Here is a 12,480-nt window from a genome sequence, read left to right on the forward strand (position 1 = left end):
TTCTTTCGTTGTTTCTTTCTTTGCACAGGTAAACAGCACATTTCTTCTTCTACGCTTGCATTATCGGCAGAGCAGACGCTGAATTGGTTGGTTAGATGCAACTGCAGCGCTCAACCAATAGGCTGCCATTGTAGCCTGAAGACCCCGCCCCTCATTATCATATTAAAGCAGAAGTGAAGAGGGGAAAATAGAATGTGATAAATTAAAAAATAAGGAAATACTTAATGAATAAGGGAAATTGGAAAATGGGAAAATTAAAAATTTTTCAAACAAATCGTAAATGAAAAATAGATAAAAGAAAAATTGGTAAATAAAAAAGGGATATATGAGAAATTGATTAATGAAACCGGGAAATAGGAAATCGGGTTAATGGAAAAAGGAAATTGAAAAATGGTTAAATTAAAAAATAGATTAATGAAAAATGGGTAAAGAAATAAAGGGATTAATGACAAATAGATAAATGAAAAAGAGAAATTGGGAAATTGATAATATGAAAAATAAATAAATTAAAAATTGGTTTAATGAAAAAGCTAAATTATTTATTTAACACATTTTTTATTTATTTCACTCATTTTTTTCATTTTTTGATTTATTTTACTCATTTTTTATTTATTTTACCCATTTATTTATTTAATTTTGGCTGAAATGGCTCTCCATAAGCACAGAGCGGTCATCATGGCAAACAGGCCCCAAAACAATGCTGCATCACCGCCACCTCTTACCAGTAGGTGGCGGTGATCTGCCTTCATGCTGTTTGCCAAGCTTCATTTAACATTACGAATAGGAAGAAAGAACAACAACAAGAAGAGAAGAAGAGAAGTAGTAGTAGTCGTGTACAAAGCCTGTTTCCAACATCCTCCGTATGTTTTCTGATGTGTTTCCGGTTATAAAGCTGTTTTATTTTCAGGCTGTTTTATTTTCAGGCTGTTTTTTTGTGTTCAGAATGAAACCCTCCTGTTAGCTGAGCGGAGCTAACAGCTGATCCAACATGTACACTCTGTTATCTGGGTTCTATAAGTACATGTTCCAGAAGGACGAGTACTGCGTGCTGATCCTGGGTCTGGATAACGCTGGGAAGACGGTAGGAAGCCTCTTCATCAGGAACATGGCGGCCTGGTTCTATTCGGTTTGAATGAAGTTAAAATCTGTCCAAGCGGTTCTGATAGAGAGCTGGTCCACCGCAGAGCTGAAGGCTCCCATAGATGGAGGTCAGAGAACAGGGGAGGATTTAGGACATTTGGGGCCCTAGGCAAAGACAGGCAGGGGCCCCTCTGAATGGAGAAGACATAAACAGACCCATTCTCCAGATAGATAAATGTTAATAGAATAGACATCCATTATCTGTTCTAGGTTGTGTCCCTCTCTTCTTGTCCCTTTTCTTCTTGTTTTCCTCTCTATGTTTTGTACTCAGCTGACTTTTCATGCTGTCTCTAAAGGAATGAAAGATTTTTTCCAAGCACTAAGCTCACTTAGCTGATTGCTCCTTCCTGTGTTTCCAAAAAGGCCAAAGTAAATAACCCAGTCCTTCTTTTCACTGTAGACAAGCCATGATCTGCTTATCTGTTCTCCATTTTTCATTTGGATGAAATAATAGCTGCATGAATCATGACAGCAGACAAGATAGAGGAGAGCAGGAGGCGGGGTTACCAATCTACTCGCTCTGGAGAGCAGAGTTCGCTGCTTTTAGATGTTGTCTCCAAAGTCTCCAGCAGCAGAAAAAAGTCTCTAGATTTGGCGCTAGGAGCTTTTTAGAAATCAAAGTGCTAGAGGGGTCTGAAAAGTGGCTAAATATAGCGACTAAAGCGCTAAGTTGGCAACACTGCTCTTTGCATGGTTTGTTTTCAAATGGTTTGCTGCTGTCTGTTTGGACCTTTCTGAACATGTGCAGCAAATGGACTGATCCAATATGGTGGACACTGAGGGGGGGGGCTGAGACACACTTAATATTATCAGCGTTCTGACGGCATTTTAGCCAAAGGATTTTTATCAAAGACATAATTAATGTGAACAAATAAGGAATAGTTGTATTAACCATACATGGAAACAGAGTTTAATAGGGCCCCAGGAACTTGAGGCCCTTGGCAGCTGCCTACTATTGCCTGATGGTAAACCCCCCAAGCAGAAATTAGAGAAATTTAGAGCTGAAATTATACCAAGATTGTAAAATATTCTATAAATATTTTGCATGTGAGATGAAGAAAAAATATCTTCTGTCAATCTGCTCCATCCAGAACGTTTCCAGAAAGTTTGAGTCTCACCTGTTTCAGTTTTGTAAAACATCCTCTTTAAGGAACCTTTGGCTATCTGATTATTAATCGATTAATCGAAAAAAATAAAAGACAGACTTCTGTCTCCTTGAACCCCAGTGGGCCTCAGCAGATGGCCGCTCACTCTGAGCCTGGTTCTGCTGGAGGTTTCTTCCTGTTCAAAGGGAGTTTTTCCTCTCCACTGTCACTACAAGCATGCTTAGTGTGAGGGATTGCTGAAGAGTCAATGAGTCGATGCAATCAGCTGGTTTTCCTTAGATAGAAAACTTTGAATCAATCTGACTGGATGATCTGGTGAACTGGAAAGTGACCTGAGATGACATGATGTGAATTGGAGCTATAGAAATAAACTGAATAGAATTAAATTGATTTCGTTAGCTGCAGCCTTATTTTTTTTTTACTATTTTGGTATAATTCCTGCTCTAAATGTTTTTTTCTGTCAGCTAAAGGCATGTTTTACAGTCTCTATACTCCAGTTAATGATTCATCATTTACTGAATTATTTGATGATTATTTCATTAATCGATTAATCTGATTAATTGTTTGAGCTTTGGATTTGATAAAAGTATCTTTTTATTCTGGAAAAAGATAATTTAAAGGTAAGGAAGGTTCATAGTGTAGTTGTGTGATTAGGAGGTAACATCTCTTGTTAATGCAGCGATGGATCAGTATTCCAGTCATCGCTGAAGGGCATCATGGACGGCGTCCTGTTTGGAGAGGAGCTGTCTGAGGTGCTGAAAAAGTGTCGCTCTAAGGGGTTAAACACTGCGATCTCTCTCTCTCTGTCTGCAGACCTTTCTGGAACAAACCAAGACCAAGTTCAGTAAAAACTACAAAGGAATGAGTCTGTCCAAAGTCACAACGACTGTCGGTTTAAACAGTAAGTCTGTGTTTCAGGCAGCTTGTCTTTAACTTCATGTCCAGAGTTTCTGCATCAGATCACAGCCTTGTTTCTGCTGCCGAAGCCAGACGTCTGCTCTGCTCTTCTCTTCAAGCTGAGCATCTGATGCTGTTTACTGTCCTGAGACCTGCATCCATTCAAATGTTCTCTCAATTATATCATCATAAAAAAAAGGTTTTCCTGCAGAAACAGATGGACTGACTTTAAACTGCCTTTCAGAAGGAAGATGCTCTAATCGTTCTGTCGCGTTGGATCATTTCTGACGGGTTTTCCTGTTTCTTCGCAGTTGGGACAATTGATGTGGGCAAAGCTCGTCTGATGTTCTGGGATCTGGGAGGCCAGGAGGAGCTGCAGTCTCTGTGGGACAAAGTAGGCTACAAATGAAGCCCCAGCTGTGTGAATCTGAGTCGGTCTGCTGAGGTGGCAGCAACCTTCTCAAAGTGGAGCTAAAGCTGACGTAGAAGCATGACCGACAAAGTTAGAAGTAGAGGAGCCCTGAAATAAAAGAGGAGCGCGTTAGCCTGGAACCTCCCACTGGGAGCCGTCCTGTGGCATTATGGGATGGTTTCGTTTTAAAGCTCCTGTCACACCTTAACGCTTTAGACCAGAGTATGCCTGAAGCACCAAAATCTGGCAAAAACGCTGATATGCCTTTGATAAGTTATAGGTACGCTGGAACACGCTGGAACACGTCGACATACGGCGAGTACGCCAGTGTTGTATGCCGTCAGTTCCAGGTCAGTTATCTGATGGTCGACGTACGTTCAGTGTCAGTTCCTCATCAGTCGTGGCGTCTAGCTGATCCTAAACTTCTGTGTAACTTATCCAGAACTTCTCTCCAGCATATCAGCGTATCTGCCGTGTTCCAGACGAGCGCTGAACGTGTTTCTAACTTCCAGCTACGGTATAATGGCGTATTGGCAGCGTTTTGGTATAAAGGGGGTTCACAGGTAGCCTGACGTAGTCCTATCAATTCTAGTCAGAATGAGTCTGATGCTGCTCCATAGAGCTGTGATTATGGGGCGTGTTTCGAACGAACCAGGAAAAAAAATGCCTCTGCACTCAATTGGATAGACCTACAACCAATAAGAGCAACGGAGTGCGTGACGTATGTTAAGCCACGCATAGTTGTTGTCAACAAAAATCAAAGCGTGCAGTTGCACGCCTAGAATAAGAAGATGAGCCTTGATCGCGTTTCTCTGTTCCTCTTTTAAAATTAATTTGCTGTCGATATCTTCTAGAACAGACCTAATAGCAGAATCTACTCACCTCAACTCTCCAGCGGCAGCCATTGTTGTTGTCACCCAAGCGCGCTTTGGTCACGTGGTTGATTACGTTACTGTTGATCATCTGTCCATCATCGTATAAAGCCCGCCCTGACAATTTGATTGGATCGCCAGAGGGTGGGCGATAATACTCGCGCTACTATGGAGCAGAGCCAGACCGAACTTCCCGACCTCAAACCTTGTGGGCGGGACTAAGTTCGGAATGGCACCCAGGCTAGTTCACAGGAGGAAAGCGTCAGTTCTCCTCCAGACTTCATCCCCATCATAGGGTGAGCCAGAAGGTGAGTGATGGATCCTCCCTGCGTTCACGCCCACCACCAACACACTTCCTAGCAGACATGACGCTCAATCTGCTGACACCAAAAACCTTCTTTCTTAATTTTTATTTATTCTTTTTTTTGGGGGCGGGCGGTAAACAGCAGCTAGGTTAATACTGCAATCAAATAAATCTTTTCATGCAAGCCGGGCGCCTCCGGGCGCATCGCTGCCCCCTCAGGACTCTGGCTTGTTCATTATTTCATGTGCATTATGCTGCTGTGCGTTATGCAGAAGTTAGGCTGACGTTGGTCAGAAGTTCAGGACTCGTTATAAATAATCTATGTATTCGCCCAACATAGAAAAAAACCATAGAAGGTTCAGTGTATGCCAGCAGTTTAGGAGATTCTGGGACATCAGGCAGATCCTGGATAAATCATCAAGGTGTGACAGGAGATTACCTGAGCTTACCTTTGCTGCAGGGTTGAGTTTCTTCTGGAAGAAAGTTCTGGTAATTTAACTTTGCATCATCTTGATAAATGATTTATTGTGGTTTGTGGTGAGCAACAAGTTGGGGCAGCACCGAGTCCAACCACAAAGGAATTCATTGTCTGGATGAAACTATTTAGATTTTTAAACACCAACAGGCCATAATGAAAATGAGCTTAAATAAAACCAAACTAAGGAGTTTATTTTTAAAATGTAAGGAGTAGAAGGAAAAAGTATTTACTAAAAAAAATATTTACTGCAGTAAAATGTAGATGGATAACATTTCTACTGCAGTAAGGAAGTATTTGTACTTTGTTACTTTTTCACCTCTGCTTTTAAGCAACATATTTATGTTGTTTTGTTTTAGATGGAAAAACACATAATACCTAAGAATGAAATGCTAAAGTTAAAAGATTAAGTGAAATAGTTTTCAGTTATTTTAAACCCTGGCAACATTCCCAGAGGGGGAGACAAAACAGAAAAAGGTTAGACCACAGGATGATTTAAACAGAATAACTCGTAAATGCTCGATCTTTCAGGTCTACTTACGATTTATCTGAGGATTAGCGATCACAGACTTTCAGGCTAAAGTGTTTTTCTCTCCTTGAAAATCAGTCAAAAAGTCAGAAAGTCAAAAACAATAAAGGAGGCAAAAACAAACTGTGAAAGAGGAGAAATATGAGGAGAAAATCATCTGGATAAATGTTCAAGTCATCTATTCACCATCTAGCATAAAAAACAGTTAAATATGTTTGTTTTTTTTAACAGTTATTTGTAATTATTCCTCATCTAAACATGTTTTCATCTGTTGGGGACCACAGGAGATAATCCAGACTATTGAAAAAACAACCAGTGGATTAGTAGGCACTAAAATAAGCGTTAGTTTCAGCACTAATGAGACATCTTGTATTCTGTATACAAAGAAAAGAGAATATGGTGGTGAAGATTCTCAGTCATTACAAAAAAGTTCAAAATCAATCCACTGGTCTTTGTTTCTAAGTTTGAAGACGTTTCTCTTCCATCCAGGAAGATTTTTCAATTCAAAATGTCAGAAATAGCGTTTAGTTCCAGGTTTTATCCAGCAGCCCAACAAAGCCTGGTTTTAGTTTAGAAAACATGCAAATAGAAACGGATGAACGGGTCCTCCCCTTTGGAATGGGGTTCGTTTGGCTTCTTTGTTAGCCTGCAATGCCCCATACCTGTCTATGCCTCTGAAAGGGGGGTTGTTATGAAATCTGCATGCAGTATGTATAGCCCTTCCTTGTGATGCACATCATGGTGACGGTTGGCATATGGGGTCATTTTCTATTTCTTCAAACTGTAAAATCCTTGCAGCAAACTAAATTATAATAAAACTAATATTCTCTGATTAAGGTTGCTTTTTCTTTCTTAACATAGATGGCTTCCCTCGCTCTTCTTTATAAAACCTGGAACTCAACGCTTTTTCTGACATTTTTAATTGAAAAATCTTCCTGGATGGAAGAGAAACGTCTTTAAACTTAGAAACAAAGTCCAGAGGATTGATTTAAACTTTTTTGGACTGAACTCTTGACCTCAACGCCTTGTTGTTTAAACTTTGCAGAGAAAGCAAGTGAAATGGTTTATTTTAGGGATGCACGATATAATCGGCCCCCTATCGGTATCAGCCTTAAAACTGAATATCGGACATCGGCCACCCCACCGATATTTAACCCGATATTTGATCAGCTTCTGAGTTTCTAAAGTCTAAAAAAAAAAAAAAAAAAAAATACTCCTTCTTCTTGTTCCTCAGAAACTTATTTTTTACAGACTTAAAAACTTCTAAAGACGAGGGAAAAAATATTGATCCATTAAAATATCCCAATATCTTCATATGCTGATATATTGCCATTTAAAAACACCATATCAATCTCTTTTACTAATGAAATATTGCTATATGTCATCGTTATGCTACGAAATCCCCTGAAAATTCACCAAATGTTGCCATATTTTTATATGTTGATATATTGACGCGGTATCGATCTATTTTACTAACAAAATCTCACAAGAATTTGCAAAATATCACGAGAGTTTGTAACAGAACGATGAAATTTCACCAGATTTTGAAAGTAAAATAGATCGATACCGCGTTTTTAAAAATCTATTTGATATCAGCATATGAAAATATATTTGAGTATATTATTTTTCAAAGTGTCAGAAATGGATAACAAAACTGCTATTTTCAATGACTACTTATTTTTGTCCAGCTTTAACATCGGTATCGATATCGGTTATCGGCTACATGAGTTTTAAAATATCGGATATCGGCCAAAATCCCAATATTGTGCATCTCTAGTTTCTTTATCACCCCAAATCCTCAGAAAGTAAACCTGCTTTAAGCTCTCGTCTCTTTAACGTGTTTTTTTTATGATGCAGTACTATGCAGAGTCTCATGGAGTCATCTATGTGATTGATTCAACTGATGAGGAGCGCCTTTCAGAATCCAAGGAGGCGTTTGGTGAGGATCCATCCTGGTCTTCTAGAACTGACCTGCTAGCCTGACTTTCAGCGGGTTAATCCTCAGTGTTTGTCTTCCAGAGAAAATGATCTGCAGCGAGGCTTTGGAAGGCGTTCCGCTCCTCATTCTCGCCAATAAGCAAGATGTACCGGTAAAAAAACTCGCTTCTCCGTCTGCAGCATGCCACATAGGAGGGGAGGGTTTACAACGCTTTGGTCTCATTAAAAGATGACTTTTAACAACAATTTATTACGGAAGAGGATTAGGGCCACTGGAAAAAAAAAAAAAGTTAACTGATTTTTTTTATTTTATTTCAGTATAGTATGGGAAAAAATTCTGAGAAAAAAGTCAGAATTCTGACTTTTTTCTCAGAATTCCGACTTTTTTCTCAGAATTCCGACTTTATTTTCAGAATTCCGACTTTATTTTCAGAATTCCGACTTCATTCTCAGAATTCTGACTTTTTTCTCAGAATTCTGACTTTATTCTCAGAATTCTGACTTTTTTCTAAGAATTCCGACTTTTTTCTAAGAATTCCGACTTTATTCTCAGAATTCTGACTTTATTCTCAGAATTCTGACTTTTTTCTAAGAATTCCGACTTTTTTCTCAGAATTCTGACTTTTTTCTCAGAATTCTGACTTTATTCTCAGAATTCTGACTTTTTTCTCAGAATTCCGACTTTTTTCTCAGAATTCTGACTTTTTTCTCAGAATTCCGACTTTTTTCTCAGAATTCTGACTTTTTTCTCAGAATTCTGACTTTTTTCTCAGAATTCTGACTTTATTCTCAGAATTCTGACTTTTTTCTAAGAATTCCGACTTTTTTCTAAGAATTCCGACTTTATTCTCAGAATTCTGACTTTATTCTCAGAATTCTGACTTTTTTCTAAGAATTCCGACTTTTTTCTAAGAATTCCGACTTTATTCTCAGAATTCTGACTTTTTTCTCAGAATTCTGACTTTTTTCTCAGAATTCTGACTTTATTCTCAGAATTCTGACTTTTTTCTCAGAATTCCGACTTTTTTCTCAGAATTCCGACTTTATTCTCAGAATTCCGATTTTATTCTCAGAATTCTGAGAAAAAAGTCAGAATTCTGACTTTTTTCCCATGTTAAACTGAAATAAAATTTAAAAATCAGTTTACTTTTTTTTTTTTCAGTGGCCCTAATCCTCTTAATTATCCTTATTAATTATTGATGTAAGACAAGAGTTAGTTAAAAAAAATCACTATCAAGGTATAAGCCGGCTAAAAAACGTTAAATGAAGAGCTTGTAATTCATCATCTGACGCAGAGCATAAAATGTTGTTAAAACTTCCCAGCTGAATAAAATCCTCCATGTTCTGTGTGTCTCTGGAAGTGAAACTCCAGCCTTATTGTGGCTTTAACCTCCACAGAGCCACGGCATCAAGGTGAGCTCCTTCCTGCAGTCTGTCTCTGCGGGATGATAAGCCGCCATCTTTGCTTCACTGATCAGAACATTTAAATCAAGTCAAAATCCTCCTGTAAATAGAGAACTTGTAAAAATCTCCCAAAAAAGACTAAAAACACTAATTAAAAGGCTAAAAATTAGAGGTCCGCTTTGCTCAGGGAAGCAAGGATCCAGGATGGGAAAACAGCTGCACTGCAAAAACCATCTAGAAATAAATAAACATTTTTTAAGTGTATTTACCCTTAATTGGAGCAGGTAAATAAGATAATCTGCGTATGGAATTAGATTTTTTTACTCTTAAAATAAGATTATTAGATATTAGGCACGTGAAATATAAGACAAATCAATTGTTTTTTCTTGTTTTAAATGTAAATCGTCTTGTTTGCAAAGTGTCTCACTTACCTTCTCATTTCAAGAACAAATGCACACATTTTAAGAAAAAAATGACTTATTGAGATTGACATTATTTGCATTGTAGACCTTAAAGGAATAGTTCACCCAAAACATGATTAGCCTTCATTTTCTACTCACCCCCATGCTGAACAACACTCTGGAGTACTTTTTTGATATCTCAAATGCATCTGGAGATCTGGGAGGCTTCTTGCTGTCTGCTGACATTCAAATAATGGAGGTCTATGGCGCCCGAGGCAGAAAGGTCCATAAAAGTCCACAAAAACGTGTCAATATTCCTCCATACTGCTCGTCCAATGTATTCCAAGTGTCCTGAGTGGGTAGCGTCCAGAATTTACTCGAAACGAAGTCATTTAGAATGTTTTTAGAGCATAAACAGTAGTGTATAGGATTTCCTGAAAGCGCGTTCACGAGTCTACGGAATCCGCGGCAGACCAAACCAGATGAAAGTGCGCATTCAGCGTCTGCTCTGCCGATAATGCAAGCGTAGAAGAAGAAATGTGCTGTTTACCTGTGCAAAGAAAGAAACAACGAAAGAAAAATGTCTGAGGACTTCAGTGTTGAGGAAGAGCATGAGTTCTTTGCCGAGCTGAATGCGCACTTTCATCTGGTTTGGTCTGCCGCGGTTTCCGTAGACTCGTGAACGCGCTTTTAGGAAATCCTATACACTACTGTTTATGCTCTAAAAACATTCTAAATGACTTCGTTTCGAGTAAATTCTGGACGCTACCCACTCAGGACACTTGGAATACATTGGACGAGCAGTATGGAGGAATATTGACACGTTTTTTGTGGACTTTTATGGACCTTTCTGCCTGGGGCGCCATAGACCTCCATTATTTGAATGTCAGCAGACAGCAAGAAGCCTCCCAGATCTCCAGATGCATTTGAGATATCAAAAAAGTACTCCAGAGTGTTGTTCAGCATGGGGGTGAGTAGAAAATGAAGGCTAATCATGTTTTGGGTGGACTATTCATTTAAGCTCCGTTTTAAGCAGGTAATAAATGACACACTGAGTTTGATCGGATAAAAAGCTGTGATGTCAGGGAGTGGCTCATTTCTGACAGCTTCACCTTCATGCTTCCTGTTCCTTCTGTTCGCAGAACTGCTTGTCGGTGCCGGACATCAAAACAGCCTTCAGCGACTCTGCACCAAAGATCGGCAAGAGAGACTGCCTGGTGCAGCCGTGCACGGCGCTCACAGGGTAGGACTGCAGCCACGCGTTACCGGCCTGCATGCTGAAAATAGAAGACAAAGAGTTTTTCTTTAGAAGCCAAATATCCATTCATTTTATTCATCTTAATACAAACACTAGGGAGAGGCCGATCCCTGGATTTTACACTTGATTTTTGTTGTTTAAATATGAATGAAAATGTAAAAATAGATGAAAGCCTCACTGTCCCTGTTCCCTGATTTAATTTGGATAATTTAATGTATTTTGAGCTACGAGCTGGAAATGTCCCTAGATTGGACATCAAAAAGCTGGTCCCCTTAGAGACGGAGCTTCATCAGCTCTTTATTTCAGCTCTGCAGGAGTCAAACCCAGACTCTTCATTTAATGCAGCAAATAAATGTCAAAATGTGTAAATTGGGGACATTTTTCTCCACTGTGCCTGCTGCTAACATGTTCTTATTCTAAATGAAAATTAGCTCCTTTCATTTTCAACTTTGATGCACTTCTGCCATCTTCTGGCTGTTTTTGGTATTGGAGTTTCAAAAGTCAAATTTAGTCTTCAATCATTCATGCAATCTCTGATCCCACACCCCCCCTGGCATGGCTTGAATTTCAGGCTCAAGATCTTTTTTTGCTTTAATCTCTGAAATTCAAATTCTATAAATGATGAAAATTAGTGATGACATCACTGAATATCTCGATGCCTGCACGGATTTCTGTTGTTCTGCCACGAGTGTTTTGGTTTTTATTTTGTTTGTTATATATATAATCAATCAGCCCAAGAGTGCAGCAGCTGACCGGCAGTGCACAGTGGGGGAAGGGCAGAGTTGGGCTTAATCTAACACTTGAAGCGTGTTTTTTTTCTGCTTCCAGTTTCCCAGAGTTTAAAGCCGAACAGCAGCAACAATCATCAAACTAAGGCAGAGAAAGTGTCGGCTGATAGTAAAGGCAGTAAACGGTGTCCCTGTGTTGCAGGGATGGAGTGAACGAAGGCATCCAGTGGATGGTGAAGTGTGTGATGAGGAACATTCACCGGCCGCCCAGACAGAAGGACATCACCTAAAGCTCCGCCCACTCTGGAAGTGAAGGACTCCTCCAGTTTTTCACACTTCTTTGTTGAAAGCATTTGTTGTCGCAGTGTGACGGTGCAGGCTATACAAACATCCACATGTCACGTCTTATATGAACACTTCAAGTTTTCACGACTTCAGGCGGGGCCCTGATTCTTCTTTCCATGAATTCATGACTTTACTGTACAATGAAACTGGTTGAAATCGTTGGGCTGTGGGTTTAAATAAACGATTAAAAGACTTAAACAGAGACAATTTTTTTGTACTTTCTTTGTAAAAGTATGTCACCGAATGGCTCTGGCATAGAAACCGCCTTCAGCGCCCGGCAGCGGACGCCAGCTGGGCTATGTTGACAAACCTCTGCAGGGACCCAGCTGCCATTGCACAGCAGAAGAGAAGCATACAGGTGTGGTGTTGTTCACCACTGGGTGATCTCATTGAACATCATAGAAAACAAACTGATTCCATTACAATTAACTAAAGATATTGAATCCAAACATGCTTCGATAAACAGTCTCTGAACTGAATTCAGATCATCGAAAAAAAAAAAAACATTTGTTATATGATATTGTGACAAAGTGGTTTAGTTTGTGTTTACCACTTGTCCCTTATTCCTGCTTCTGATTTGTAATGCTTAACTTTAAACATTAGTTTGCAACTTTGACTTTCACTTACTATCCCGGGTTTGTTTGTGTTAGCATTATGTTGCAGTTTCCATC

General features: G+C 39.3%; 1 protein-coding gene across 1 annotated transcript; it reads left to right on the forward strand.

Annotated features, from left to right (window-relative positions):
- The first annotated feature begins 729 nt into the window (after positions 1–729).
- Positions 730–12,013, forward strand: arfrp1 (ADP-ribosylation factor related protein 1). The gene is made up of 8 exons (XM_038289174.1): positions 730–860; positions 943–1,081; positions 3,060–3,147; positions 3,455–3,537; positions 7,593–7,674; positions 7,755–7,825; positions 10,621–10,721; positions 11,667–12,013. Exons 2-8 carry the CDS (start codon positions 989–991, stop codon positions 11,752–11,754), a joined length of 606 nt encoding a protein of 201 aa, XP_038145102.1. The 5' UTR covers positions 730–860; positions 943–988; the 3' UTR covers positions 11,755–12,013.
- Positions 12,014–12,480: the final 467 nt, after the last annotated feature.

This window comes from Cyprinodon tularosa, unplaced genomic scaffold (assembly GCF_016077235.1).
Source record: "Cyprinodon tularosa strain WSP-4 unplaced genomic scaffold, ASM1607723v1 ctg264, whole genome shotgun sequence".
Taxonomy (NCBI): domain Eukaryota; kingdom Metazoa; phylum Chordata; class Actinopteri; order Cyprinodontiformes; family Cyprinodontidae; genus Cyprinodon; species Cyprinodon tularosa.

Excerpts from the sequence above, each read along its gene's own strand:
- arfrp1 (XM_038289174.1), top strand. The coding sequence starts at position 989 with ATGTACACTCTGTTATCTGGGTTCTATAAGTACATGTTCCAGAAGGAC. Across the intron at positions 3,538-7,592 it reads TGCAGTCTCTGTGGGACAAA|TACTATGCAGAGTCTCATGG; the intron begins GTAGGCTACAAA and ends TTTATGATGCAG. Across the intron at positions 10,722-11,666 it reads CCGTGCACGGCGCTCACAGG|GGATGGAGTGAACGAAGGCA; the intron begins GTAGGACTGCAG and ends CCTGTGTTGCAG.